The sequence below is a fragment of the Pomacea canaliculata genome, linkage group LG2 (genome assembly GCF_003073045.1).
Source record: "Pomacea canaliculata isolate SZHN2017 linkage group LG2, ASM307304v1, whole genome shotgun sequence".
NCBI lineage: Eukaryota > Metazoa > Mollusca > Gastropoda > Architaenioglossa > Ampullariidae > Pomacea > Pomacea canaliculata.
In genome coordinates this window covers 11,317,590-11,331,949 of record NC_037591.1, presented here as the reverse complement: position 1 = coordinate 11,331,949, position 14,360 = coordinate 11,317,590, and the positions used below count along the sequence as shown (strand labels likewise).

Below are 14,360 nucleotides of genomic sequence, written 5' to 3'. Positions count from 1 at the left end.
GTGCTATGGCGATGAGATCAAATGACCCCCCTTTCGCTACCCCGCTTATATTTTTAATTTATTTTTGTTTTTTGAACCACATCCGATGGACAGATATGAGAGAACATGCCCACACAAAGTATTTTATTAATCCCTTGCTTGCTAGTGCTTGTTCAAGTAGTCAAGTAAGTTCTGCTGAATAAGCAGTTGTCACGGGACGTGTCCTGCACGTAGCATCTGATGCGTGTCTTAGGAGGTCAGTGACCCGGAGCTCAGTCATTTACGCTGTTGTGGTCTAGATGATACCGGTGAGACCTACTATTTTGAAAACAGCCCCAGTTTGTGTTTGTAGACATGCAGTGGTCTGCTGCCTTTTTAAAGATATTTTTCACCGGACACCCAGTTCATTAAGCTGATGCATAAAATTCAATATCACGTTCATAGAAAAATAAGTGACAACAAATAAAGTGAAAATTAAAATTTTTATAAACAACCGATGCGAAGAAATCCCCCGGCACATCACAACTACATCACCATTGCTGGAACCAGGTCTGTGTGTGTGTGTGAGAGAGAGAGAGAGATGTGTGGGGATGGGAAAGAATTTCAGTCACTCCTATTCTACATCGTGCAACACATATGATCCTTGTCTCTACTCTATCTACAAAGACTGACGCAGAGCTGAGGTATCACAAAGGTAGCTTCTCTCATATAACATCATTAATAAATTATAAAGAAAACAGACAAATATATGAATCTTTGATCACGGAAGTTTTATTGCAAGACAGTTTTTAGCCAGTATGGTTTTACACTGTAAGACCAGGTATAACAGTAATAATGGGCATTTGTAATGCGCAGCACCACGACGAAGATAGATCGCATTTGCAAGTACTCAATGCTTCATAGACATTTAGACGAATAAATAAGATCACTTATTCAATGCTTTTAAAGATAAGTTGACAAATAAAAAAGAAGTAGTTGTTGCCCTCTTTGAAAATACATATTAGATAACTAATAAAAGCAAATAAAGATACCATTGTCAAGCCTTCAGACTGAGATGTAGTATCATCAGGCAGTATATTAACGACAGTCAATAAAGTCATACTTAACAGTTATTGACATATTTTCTAAGCTTTCTTTTTAGTATAATTTCTTTGCTTGTTTGTACATGTTAACGATAAATGTTCTGCTGAATAAGCAGTTGTTATGGGACGTGTCCTGACGACCAGTCGGTTGTTTACAACGAAATTCGACACCTAGGAGATACCAGAGCTTGATATGTTACATTATTCTTGGAATGGGAGCCAACAAAAAGCAGAGAAGATGGATTTCAATAAGAGCATTACAGCTGACTGAGCTCATTATGTATGAGACAGCGGGTGAAGTTGCACTAGCTTTGGGTCCTGAAACATCATGAAATATTTTCAGAAACTAAATACATTCGTGGACTCTGAGTACAGGATTTCAAAGAAAGTTGACTGTGGCGATGAAAGAGCTTTTATTCGACTTTAAAAATAGATGGTGGCAGGCGACCCTCAGACTGAAGCTTGTCCAAGTAAGCAAAGGGGTTCTGATTCTAAAAAAAAAAGACAGAACAGACGAGAAAAGAAATTTAAGTATTCAGAATCTTTGCAAAGTCTGATTCATACTTTCAATCGCTTATTTTAATTAGCATACATTGTCACATACTCTGATATTATTTCGTTAATACCACAGCTTTTTCAACCATATTTATAAATTTTGTCTTTAGATATGGTTCCACACTCAGTAAGGCTCTACTGACCCTCTTAGTGACTGGCTTAACGTTGGTGTCGGCAAAATCAAAGTTTTCTCTGAGGTAGGAGGTCGACAGCAGAGTGGTCAACTCACCATCGACATCAACACCTTGACCTTTCTGCAAAACACACACACACACGCGAGAGCGCTTAAATAATAGAACTACCAACCTAATACAACTTAAAAAATTTTGACAGTTTACTTTTACTGTTTATGAAAACAAAGATTTATCTGAGAATTTCACCATCAAAATTATCTTTAAATTTTTTAATAAAATAAAATTATTTATTCTTCACGAATTCTACCTTAAAGGTGAGGTCTATGTCCCATGGGAGCTGATCGGAGTATTCGGGTATATTGCCCTTGTACGTTACCCGGCAAGCGTCGTATCTGTGGTCTTCTGGCAGTTTGAAGAGTCGCCACCCGGCGCACGTGAAGCGTGAATTTTCTGAAAATGTGTGTCCTCATACTTAATAGTTTGACTCTGATTAGACGATTAGGTAGACTTTAACGTGCATAACTATCCTCAAACATCAGGCATCAAAAACCTTAACATGATGTCGCTATGACTGCACGCCATGCACGCATATAGATATATACACACACACATACACACACATCAATGAGTTTGAAAACAGCGTACCAATCATTTTGACATATTCTTCTGCGATGTCGACAGGAGCAGCCTGTCTCAGGTGAGGTCTCGTGAAGCCCGTTTTGCTGGCCACCTCAGCCAGTCTGTCCCAACGCAGACCACCCAGTCCACAGGCTGAGGAGGAATAAAACCACAACTTTCTGTAACTTAGAAACTGGAGGGATCAAATTGTCCACATTTCAGAGCGAGAAAGCTAAAAATGAATACTTTGTAACGCTCGTTTTTCATAAAAATGAAGAAAACGACAACGACGATGATAATGAAAGAGAACGATGACTTGAATTATCCGTGATGGCAGGTTTTTTTGTTGGTTTTTTTTTTTTATTCTTTTCAAAGTATAACAGCCTGGAGTCGGATGCAGAGTCGACTTTGCTGGCTAGGACGCTGATTTTTTCATTTCATTCACACCTTTTACACATTATTTTAATGCATTATTTTCGTGCTTCCATTTGTCCTTGATTCAGCTAGTCTGTTCATCCACTCATCCTCCGTGCACACTGCATACTAACTCCATATGACGTCGTTGCTTCGGCATTCTTCAGGAATATCGTCCTCCCCGCAAACATCAGAGAGTAAAAACTGTCCCCCTTCCTGCAAGACATTTATTTATTTTAATAGACTGGTGGCAAAGCTTCCTCCAGAAGCATCGTGGGATAACCCTAGAGTGGGTTAACTCGCTCGAAAAAATCAATCATCGCGATTTCTTGCTTAAATCAGGGGTCAGTTGCACATGTCTTTAAGCTTAATTAAAATTGCATATTAAGACTGGTCATCGACTGACAGGCATAAATCTGTAAATTATATCATGCATTTGTGTACATTAACAATGGAATTTATTTTAAGAACTTTTATCATCTAGACTAGTAGTCAAATCGTTTCGTCTCAGTGGTCGTCGTTTGATAATGGTCAAGTCGCGTTCGCATCACAGCGTTGATGTTTACAGAACTAAGAACAGTTAGTGTCAAGACTATCCATTGTTTTACCTTCAGCACGGAATGTACTACAGCAAACACAGCCTCCTTGTCTGGACACATGCTGATTACCCCGCTGGATCTAATTTTTATCATAAAAGAGTACACAGATAAATAATAAATAAAAAAAGGACACAATGGATTAAATCATTTGACATCGTTTTGAGACTTTCATAATGTTTATTCTGTTACAATCGCCTTTTGTGAACATATATTATCATCCTTACAGTAGTATATTAAATTGTTCAGGACACTGTTTGATAAAGGTAAAGCTCCATAACCTGCTGGTCATGGAGGTAGCCAAGTGCAAACGATTCGTTCTGCTTACAGAAACGTATGTTCGAGAGAGATTAACTTTAAATGACGAAATTCCCAGCAGAAAACATTACTTACACAACGATATCAAAACTTTCTGGAGGGAAAGGTAAATTCTCCACATTGCCGAGGACAAATTCGCAGTTCATAGTGTCATAACCCCATGCTTTTCGGTGATAATCGACCTGTGACCTAGCTATTTCAATCTGTCAGCAGAAAGATGTCTTTGAAAGAAAACTTGTGACTGGAGCAAAGTGCTTACACACCAAATTTCTCAGGATGTTAAGCAAGTGCGATATATTTGAAACTGCCTGACAAATCTCATTCCAAGAGCTACTTCGTACTTTTTCAATTATGTTACAAGCATGCCACCATACTTCGCTCGCAATGCACCTCCGTAGCACACCCCCTGACCTGTTCACCCAGCACATCTTGGCTTACAGTGCAGAGTCAGAACTGAGCACATTTTTATTTACACAGTGTATAAACTATCGTCTCATGAAAGAACACCTTGGTACTCCGATACTCAGAGCCGGGTATCTTTACTCACGAGCATCTCGCTCAGGTCGACGCCAACGACGTAGCCCGTGGGCCCGACTAGTTTACTCAGGATGAATACGAGGCTACCCGACCCGCACCCGACGTCAAGCACGCGCTTGCCCTTCAGCTTTTCTGGGATCATGATGCCAGTTCCGTAATAACTGTTGAAAAGAAAAAAAAGTAGATTGCAACAGTAAGCTCGCTTTTCTTTCTTTCATTCTTTCCTTACTTTTACTTAATAGACACAATATACGCAATGTACACGACATTACATATTCAAAGACATGCACCTTTCATTCATTCAACACGATCATTCCGTTCAAAAAGAGAAACAAGAGTAGAGGTGGAGAAAGGGAGAGTAAGGAGAAGATAGAACTATTTGTATTTATATTAATAGTTGATTGTAGGCGTCCACAGTAACTTATTACTTAATATTCTGATATCTTTCTATGTTGAGCCATCTTTCACAATCCTCAGAAAAACATGTATATTGGTTTTCCATTTGCATACATAAATGTAATGTTTTTGATGGAAAGACGATTAAGTTTAACACTTTGTCAGTCCAGGTGTCTTCTTGCACTCCCTCCAAATAAAATTAGTTTTCTAGAAAAGTTGAAACTTTCCAATGACGTGCATGTAATGATCATGATTGAATGTAAAACATCTTTCCAGAAAATGATAATAAACTGACTCTGGCATCACAGATGGACCGATATGGGCAAACTTTTTTTTGGAGAAACTTGCTAAGGATTTATTAAAAACAAATCAGACTCAGTCATATCTAAACGACAAGCCACCCTAGAATTTCACAAGAAGGAAGCAGTACCACCAGCCTGAACTGACTGAAAGATCTATCGTATTTCAGAAGATACAGAGGACAGCAAGACACAGAAAGAAGCCAGAAAAAACGGCCATAAAAATCAAGGTGTCCGAGGTCGTGACCTATACAAGGGGCCATTCAGAAGTCTTATAAAGGTTCCCGATTCAGAGTGAGAAGTGACAGGAGTGACTTTGAATGGGTCTCTCAAGGTGATAGTACGGACGTGTATAAGTTGTATGGCTGACTGTATGCCGAGACCAACGCTCAGCTCTCCATTGATAGTCTCGGCGAGCGATTGACAATCAGACTTCCGGTTCTAACAAATCTTGGCTCTCAATATATTTAAACTTTTGTCTGAACGGCCTGTAGCAGTAATGATAGCCGCTCGCCACTCGTCTTACTCTTTCGATATCCCTGCTAGCGGAAGAGAAAAAAAAAACCTTCCATTGAAAGATTTGACATTGCACAGTGACATCCTTCCACGCAACAGTATAAACCACCTCCTGACTGGTTATTTATTGGCATATTGCTGACAAAGCCATTGTCATCGTTCGCTAAACCGGAAGCTCTTATGTCAATAGCCTCGTTCTAGGAGTTAACTGAAAAAATCTTCAGCGAGACATCCAGGGGATATAGAGTCATGATTTAATCATATCCATCATGGTTGTTGAATAGGTCCCGCTACTCTTGAAAAGTGATCTCCCTTGGCCTAACTGGCTAAAGGGATTAGCTCTCCATCGCTTTTCGTATTTTCATGTTAATCTTTTGGTTTAATATTTATATGTGCATCTATAATGCAATTTCATATATTCCTGGTCCGCAACGCATGCACATAACGCACCGTTAATCCCAAATGATTTTTAGTGGGCACTGGTGATGCGGTACGTGGGACAAAGATTTTAAAAAATATTTTTTACTTAACCAGCTTGAAGTCCACAGCTAAATTATTTATTGTATTCGTATGTTGCTTTCAAATCAGTAACAAGATCGTCTTTAATAAAAGATAGGCACTACAATATAAAGAAAATGGTGTGGTCAGTTGCTTACAATTCGTTGAGTTTTGTTTCCTGTTCTTCGAAAACATATTGCTGCTCAGTTGGTCTTTAAATCTTATATCAATCACCAGCTCAATTCGCAAAGCAACACCTCAGGATTTTTTTTGTTTTTGGTAATCATGGTTTTCGCTGACCCCGTCACAGTCACAGAAAACTCATACATTTTACCCTGGTGACGTTTATGGCCCCCGGGTGCCGAGTGCACAATCAGTCTGGCTGACTAAAAGATTTTAGGATTCAAACTAGCTTCACCTGCAATCGGCCCCAGATCACCTTGCTGCACGCTCAGGTGTTCTGCCAAACGTTCACACCAAACAAATAAATAGAAAAGGGGAATATGTTTGCCTGCTGCTGAAACACGAAAAATCAGACTAAGATATATATATATTGTGAGTATCCTACCTTTTTTTGATTTCTTCACTCAGCTGGTCAAACAAGGCGATGTGCTCTGGCAGAAGATTTTCGGTGTTCGTTCTGCACACCGAGCCAGTGACAGTGTTGTGTGTGTTGTAAACACATCGCACCATGTCCGTGATGGTATTCTCAGACATCTTGAAGATCTTCAGAAGCAAAAGTCACAATATACCGGGGAAACGCGCTTTGCCCTCGCTACAATCGGCGTCTGACCGCGCGGGACCCACACCTACAAATGATAATAGTGCGACCTGACATTCCTCCTTCTGGGTTTGGAGTTGAGTATTGGTTGTGCACCTTGAAGCATTGTACTCGGGAGGGTTAGAGGGCGAAGGACGTGGAAACTCCTGATCGTTTGAGGAGACTTGAGGATAGAATGGCAGCGTGAGGTTGACTGAGAGGCTAAAAAAGAAATAAAGGTTAAAAAGAAATGTAGGTTAAAAGTTCACAGGTTAAACACACATGTACACAAAATACACGCACAGACGGATACATATTATGCACATAAACCATCCACACAATAACTCTCACGCGCGCGCTCACTCAAACTCAAGCAAGTACACACGAAAACTAAAAAAATAAAAATAACAATTAATAACGAAGGATTTATAACCTAAAAGGGAACTGCGCCTTACAGAAGCATGAAGGCAAATACACAAAGAAAGATGGAAAATGCATCTAATACATAGAGACCAGAACATGTCAGCCAACACAAACTTGTATTACTGGACTGCTGTTGGCAGACGATTTCTTCAGTATCAACAAACGTTAAATTAGACTGAAAATGACTGAGCACCAAACACACACACATGCCCGCGTACATGCAAGAAGAAATAGAAGGGGTTGGGCACAATATTCACCTGCGGTTGGGACTAGAGGGTCGAGTTGTCTTTGTTACTCGGAGAGTTGTAAGACACTGGCTAGAAGGTCATTACTGGAAGATTCCTTACACTCGTGAACATCTTTATACATTGAATAGAAGAAAGATCGCAAGCCAGTGGCATTTACCTGTTCTTGCAGCACTCGAGTGCAAAAGGGTGAAGAAAAAAATATGTACGCAGAAGCACCCACCCGTCTGCGGACATACCCTTCCATGTGGTCTCTGTCAGAGGGTAGCAGACAGGTTTCACGGTAACCACTACCTGTGACATTTACTCCTAGAAACAGGGCTGCCTGCTGTGGCCAGATCAAATCTCCTACTCCACTCATACTACTACTCACACAGTGAAGGAAATGAATAAACCAGATTCTACAATTAATGGATTCCTACACGAGCAAAGCACCGAGCATGTTGCTTTTATGACTTGGATGATAAAGTCCCCCATGTAGTTTTCCCCCTTCAAAGATAAAATTTCATTTTCCGCCTTTCATCCTTTCGTCGCAGCCTATATGCTACAGCTAATTAATTAAAATAATTAAAATATTCTTTGCGGACACGTGTAGATACAAAAGCGAAGCAGTGACAAGATGGCGCGGATGTGAACTTCAATGAAAGAAAATATTTAAAAACATGACGCAGACTAGGAAAACAATCCAGAACAGCTGAAAGTAGAAACAAAACATGATGGAGGTCGACCGACGACGTAAAGCGATGTCAACCAGTCGGATCTATGCTGTTAATTATTATAAGCATTGGTAGATTGCATTACTGGAAACGATAACGACTCTGGCACAACGTGGTTCACGCAACTACCATCAGTTCCTGCTGACAAGCAGATGGCACCAGTCAGGAGAAGACTGAACGAACGAATGATGAAAGATGAACGTACGGTATGGCGGGCATGCTCAATGACCACAATGCCAACATGCAGATGTCCAGCGTGTGTGTGTGAGAGAGAGATGCGCGTGTATAAGTGATGTGTGGCATGTTTGTGCACGTGTGTATTTGTAAGCATACGTGTATGGGTGCTACGCGCCTGTGTGTTTGTGAGTGGGTGGGTACGCATGCACTTGTGCAAATATATGTTTGTGAGTTTATTTCGACGATTTAGCGCTGTAAGGTAGGGGAAGCAACCTTTTACATAATTGCTCGAAATATTCGCAATATTTTAATGCATCTGTTCTCCCGTGATTCAAAGTTAGATGCTAAATGAGGCGACTGCAAATATTGCGCCGTCTGGTTCGAGAAAAAAACGGTCGCGATCAGCTTGCAACATGCACTATGAAGTAGTGCTCTGTTCCTCCCCGAGCATTTAGATGCATAGAAATAGGTCATCAGGTCGAGTTCAGAGAGAAAGTCTAGTGCAGAGTGAGTCGCCCCCGTTCTGGTTGTAAAGGGACAAGAGCTGTTGGACGGCCAGTACAAAGGGTGAGTCCACGGAACTGCGAAAACTGCTTTTGTGCCGGTCTGCTCACTCATCCGTGACGCCTTCGAGCGACTTTTGAGGTGAGCCTATTCTCGCTGCTTGTCTCGAACTCTCGTGAGGTATTCTGTTGTTTTGTAACGGATGGAGTGAGACCAAAGTCCATGTTATGCACTGAATTTTGTTGTAGATGAGCTTGAGTCGGCTGCTCCAACCGGTTAGAATCTCTTCCTCTACCTAAAAGTGAAAGTATGCAAATGAGAAGTATAAAAGATTATAAATATGTATACCGAAATTTCTAACCAAACATGTATTTTACTCTGTACAGAACTGAAACTATAAAAAAACCAAAACGCTTCTCTAGTTTATAGGTCAACGCCTTGTACCACGGCTAAGGTCATGGTTCATGGTATGGTAAATTTTTCTGTTCTTATTGAAACCGAGGAAGAGGTATATGCACGCTACTTTGAAGGGAAGCTCAACAGATTAGACTTTTTTAAAAATAAGATTCAAAATAATTTATTAGTTGTGTACCTCTTCATCAATGTTTTGTTTAATATAAATTAGAACTATGAGTCATCATTTCGCCGACCCATTATTATTTATAGTAAAAATAAAAATCTTTGCCTTTGTGCTTGTTCTTTGGAAAGCAAATGTACCTTAGAGTGGAGGAGTGGGAGCTAATGCTTAGTGTTAGAAACCCAGCAGTCGAGTATTATTTTAAAGGAATGGGGGAAAGTAAGCCTGCGAACTAGGCACCTCCCTCACAAACGCGGGTGGCCCGAAAGTTCGCGGGACTCTAACCTTTCACCTACTTCCCAGCGCTCTCATACAGTCCCCAACGGGAGCCGTGCAGACACAGTTTTGAATAACGCTAAATCCCCTCAGTAAACATTATTCCATTACACATTTCCTGAGTCAGAGTCCCTGCCCCGTAGATACAAAGCAAGTGTGGTTCTTTTCAAAAAGCTAGATAAAGCTAAAAAGCAAGGAGTCCGTTGGGACCATGTGTTGATTTGTAGACAAAGGTGACGTCCGGAGTTAAAGCTGTTTGTATTTGCACAATAATATCTTAATGTCTTTACTGAATTAATTGCGCAGAGAAAAGAAAGCGTTTTCCCCCCACCGATGGCAGAGAGTCGTTTCACGGTCGCCATCCGTGCACAGTACAACGATCACAACGATAAGTGCGACATCATCGCCCGAAAGAACAGCGAGGATCTCACCCCCGAGCAGAACGCCATCTTCGACCAACTGAGCGACGAGATTAAGAAACGGTTCGTGATTTAGTCCAGTGATGTCACACACATCTCTAAACATCACTTATTGCCGTGTTACACAGTGCGACACAGCAAACGGTACCGACATCAGCTAAGGGCGGTGGCACACTGTCCACATTTACAAGTGACAGCAAATTAAATGTTCTGCCAGGGTCTTGCTCGTTTTCAAATTACGAAACTGAAAAATAAAGAAAGGGTCTAACGCAGACATCTTCCATCACAATCTCGTTTTAAAGCATCTGCAGAAAATGACATGAGTCCATATTATTTCATCACTTTGATGAGGTTTTTTTTTTCTATTACTATGATTAGCTACTATGGAGCTGGACTCATTATCCCAGAGAATCTGGAGGGCAAGCGCGTGCTGGACATCGGATGTGGGTCAGGAAGCCTCGTTTTTATCCTCAGTAAACTGGTTGGGCCGACAGGGTATGTCGTGGGCATGGACATCAGCGACAAACTTGTGAGTGTTAGAGAAGTAACTAGAGCTCTAGTTCGATGGATTTTTTTCAATTACAGAGTCTAGATCTTTACAAAAACTATTTCTACAAATATAAGTAAGCATATCATTCTTGAAGTATTTGCTTTTGGAATAGGAGGTTAAACCTGTGAGGTAACAAATGTCCATAGATAGGCCTGGGTAATCTTAGTTTCCAATTTCCCATTAGTTGTAACTTTGACTATGTAAACATATCTTTTTGCAGTCCTTTTCGCCTTTTCAATGTACTATAAATGTACTTTAAATGTGCATAAATATTTATAGTTTTAGTGAAGCATCATTTGAACGAGGGGTTTTCAAAAAAAAAAAAAAAAAAAAAAAAACAAAAAAAAAACCGTAGTTTTTTTAATATATACAACAGATTGAAACAGCTAAGTCGCAAATTGAGTATCATCAGAAAGCGTGGGGCTACAGCAAACCAAACTGTGAGTTTTCAGTTGGCAATGCAGAAAAGCTGGACTTCGAACCTGACAGCTTTGATCTCATCGTGTAAGTGAGCTTCTGGTTTCCGTAACCTTACCTGTAGTTTTCATATCATAATTTCCGTAAAAATATTATAGTTACACCATAAAATACGACTACTTGCACAAACGAAACCATTCAAATATATTTTTTCTTTGAGTCTTTATGCATTTATAGAAGGATATCGCAGCACTATTTTGAAATATAACAAGAGGTTCTGGTGAATACAGCAAAGAAAAAAAGGAGTGATGGAATAAAACCAAAAAATTAAAGGAAGACAATAAAGCAAATTACTTTATGAGTAACACACACTTTATCAAATATTTTAGTTACAGAAATTATTTGAAAATTTGTTGTCTACCAAATAATCCGTGTGACATTCCTGCTGTTAAGAGAAAATGGATGTTTACTTAGATCTAACGGTGTCTACTGCCTGTGTCCTGACAAGAAGGGTTCATTTCAGTCAGCCTACAGCGTGCTGAAGGTGAGCGTAGCTCACGTGCTTCTGGTGGAGTTGTTGTACCAGATGTAACTGTCTGCGTCTTAAGGTCATGAAAAACAGAGCTTTGAACAGTGTTACTGCAGTGTTACTTATGAGAAGTGCAGCAAGCATTTTCTTTTACGAATGCATGGGTTCAACAACAACAAAGGTGATGATAATAATGTTGATGGTGGTGGTGGTGGAGAGGCAATCGTATCATCATTCGAAGCCGTTATGAAAAATGGGTATAGAACAGTTATTTTTAGCTGAATTTTAAATCCAGATAATAATACTCAGTGATGTACTGTATAGTGGTCTTGGAAAAAGCAAAGGGTAAACTCTTTGACATAAGTTCGCCATCTAGCGAGCGGCAAAATACGGCGTGTAGGGGGATGTTTATGTTGTGTGGGAAAGACACTTCCGACTTACATGAACTTTCTCATTGACGCCAGGAAGGAGGACAGTTTTATCTCAGCGACGTGTATGCAGAAAGGCAGCTTCCAGCAGAGTACCATGACAACGAGTTTTTGTGGAGTAAGTTACCCCCGACTGACGACCATCGAGGCGCATCCCTTGGTCTGGGGTTTGCATTATTTGCGCTCAGTACCTCCAGTCCTGGGAAACACTTTGTAATGACAACCTGTAGGCTAGGCAGGAATCTCCACATGATCAGACGCCCCTAGTCTGTTTTATATTACAAGACCCAGCAACGCTTTCGGTCAGTTACTAAACATGTGATAACGTTCCTGTGATTCATAATTACGCGCCCTGACGAGGTTGTTATAGTTCTGTTTCCTGCGACAGTTTTTCTAAATATTCAAGTATATTTTTATACATTTTTTTCAAGTTTTCTAAAATATTTTGAAATCATTTTTATTTTATAAATAAACCAATAAAAAGCATATAATTTAAAAGTTTTTGTTTAAAAGGTCTGAGTGGTGGCGTGTACTAATGACTGTCATGATACAAGATGTATCAACACCTTTTATTTAACAGATGAATGATGACTGTCTGTGTAGGTTGTGGTGCTGTCGGTGCAATGAAGTGGGATCACCTTGCCTTGATTACGAAGGAGGCTGGTTTCACTACCCCTTACCTCAGACAAGTTGGCCAAGCAAAGCATTAGATTTAAAGAATATCTTTCTATTCTGGGTATGTGAATGTTTATTTTCTCTAAGATTCAAAAGATTAGACTTTCCACCCTTTTCTAGATCTTCTCTCAAAAAGTGAACTTGTTTCGGTAATCATATTGTCGTAAAGGAACTTGAAGAAATTAGACTAATTTCAGCTTATTTGTGTTTAGTTCTGTGGCTTTATAAAACAACATTACATAAGTTTGTTTTTTTTGGCCATGGTACAATATCTTTGAGCCTTGTCTGTCTTCTAATGGTGATTTTTTTTTCTCGACATCTCTCAGAAACAAACAGATATCTGTGCGCCGCCTTTCGGCTTTTCAAGTTACCACAAGGCGCTTTCCGCAAAGCCTCACGGGTAACGTACAACGGAAACATACCCGGGTTCCCGTCCTGTTTGAAATGGGATATCGACCTAACATTCAAGGTAGGACGTTGACCAAGATTTCTCTGTCTTAAAAAAAAAACTCCAACAAACAGCGGGGCATTATTCGGAGGCTGTATTGAATTTATTAAAAATCACTAACCTGAGAGAATAACCCTAGTCAGTATACATAGCCTCGTTATGGTTTGATCCCTTTCTAAGTTCTATGAGTATGAGTTGTGTTAATGTGTCCTATAAAATATTTTTCTAGCAAGATCATCTGGCTTTTTATTTATTCCTTTAGACAGGAGAGGCGTTGATGTAGATGCCGAGCTAGCAACTATCCTGTCGTCGTCTTATCTCAAAGACAACTTCAATTTTGAAGATATTGACAATGAACCGTCTACTCACAGGGTTAGATTATAAGATTTTTATTAAATATATGTTGGAGGATATGCCATTCAGATCTTCCTTGTTGAATTCTGTCTCTTTCTTTGTTTATCTCTGTACCTTTGGTTTTCTTCTTATATTTTTGCTACTTAATTTGAATGTTGAGTTTTAAGTATTAATTAAATTATTTAATACAACTTATTTTAATTTTGTGTGTTCTTGACTATGAAGCACTGTTTGACTCCCAAGCTAAGAAAACACCTAACATGTACGTACATAATCACCGAACAAAGATCGCGCCCACACACAGAGCGAAAGAGGAAAATAGAGAAAGAGGGGAAGGGAGAGAAGATAATTAGACGAAAAAGAGACAGAGTGCAGCACAAGTTCAGCCAAACACACGAAAGTGGATGAAATTACAGACTCTGTTTTCATATTATTCCATGTTTCAGAATCAGAATCCGTTTGCTTACCTGGACAAATTACTGGCCGAAGGAAATGCCCCGGACTTTATTTTCAAGGCAAATGAATGACTTCTACCTGTGTATACCTGTGCCACTACATTAATCAGACTTCATTAAAAACTTAGAGAGTTATGTGTCATTTGAAGCTTTTTTTTTCTTTTTGATGCTTCTACATGAATGAAACGTCAAATGTTTAATAACAATTACACTCCATTGGTTTCAGGATCAAGTTCTTTCTAGCTTTATTTGAAAAACAATTATCTTTGTTTTATTTCATAGCCACAGAGGCAATTAGCCCATTGATGATTAGCCTTATGTGTTCTGCTCAATAAATATTTGGTCTATTTTATTTTTATTGTATTATTTGCTGATTTTTTTTTCTTACTCTTTTTTCATAATTGCTTCTAAAATTTCTTGGAGAAAACCTCATTACCAGTCCTCCACGTACCACCCCCTTGTTAG

At 39.6% G+C, this 14,360-nt stretch overlaps 2 protein-coding genes across 2 annotated transcripts; one reads left to right on the top strand and one right to left on the bottom strand.

Moving 5' to 3' along the window:
* Nucleotides 1-739: 739 nt before the first annotated feature.
* On the bottom strand, nt 740-7,737 carry LOC112556471 (arsenite methyltransferase-like). The gene is made up of 10 exons (XM_025225508.1): nt 7,531-7,737; nt 6,511-6,924; nt 4,244-4,394; nt 3,772-3,899; nt 3,391-3,460; nt 2,917-2,998; nt 2,396-2,521; nt 2,058-2,200; nt 1,760-1,870; nt 740-1,552 (listed from the first exon to the last, which is right to left on the bottom strand). The coding sequence occupies exons 2-10, from the start codon at nt 6,657-6,659 to the stop codon at nt 1,475-1,477; spliced, it is 1,038 nt and encodes a 345-aa protein (XP_025081293.1). The 5' UTR covers nt 6,660-6,924; nt 7,531-7,737; the 3' UTR covers nt 740-1,474.
* Nucleotides 7,738-8,734: 997 nt separating this feature from the next.
* LOC112556475 (arsenite methyltransferase-like) lies at nt 8,735-14,247 on the top strand. The gene is made up of 10 exons (XM_025225514.1): nt 8,735-8,908; nt 9,927-10,102; nt 10,418-10,568; nt 10,966-11,093; nt 11,481-11,550; nt 12,000-12,081; nt 12,567-12,699; nt 12,965-13,107; nt 13,349-13,458; nt 13,887-14,247. The coding sequence occupies exons 2-7, from the start codon at nt 9,954-9,956 to the stop codon at nt 12,671-12,673; spliced, it is 687 nt and encodes a 228-aa protein (XP_025081299.1). The 5' UTR covers nt 8,735-8,908; nt 9,927-9,953; the 3' UTR covers nt 12,674-12,699; nt 12,965-13,107; nt 13,349-13,458; nt 13,887-14,247.
* Nucleotides 14,248-14,360: the final 113 nt, after the last annotated feature.

Coding starts and splice junctions, on each gene's coding strand:
- LOC112556475 (XM_025225514.1), top strand. CDS start 9,954: ATGGCAGAGAGTCGTTTCACGGTCGCCATCCGTGCACAGTACAACGAT. Junction 10,103..10,417: donor AGCGACGAGATTAAGAAACG/GTTCGTGATTTA, acceptor TACTATGATTAG/CTACTATGGAGCTGGACTCA. Junction 10,569..10,965: donor TGGACATCAGCGACAAACTT/GTGAGTGTTAGA, acceptor TATATACAACAG/ATTGAAACAGCTAAGTCGCA.
- LOC112556471 (XM_025225508.1), bottom strand. CDS start 6,659: ATGTCTGAGAATACCATCACGGACATGGTGCGATGTGTTTACAACACA. Junction 3,461..3,771: donor GAAAGTTTTGATATCGTTGT/GTAAGTAATGTT, acceptor GATAAAAATTAG/ATCCAGCGGGGTAATCAGCA. Junction 2,201..2,395: donor AGAATATGTCAAAATGATTG/GTACGCTGTTTT, acceptor ACACATTTTCAG/AAAATTCACGCTTCACGTGC.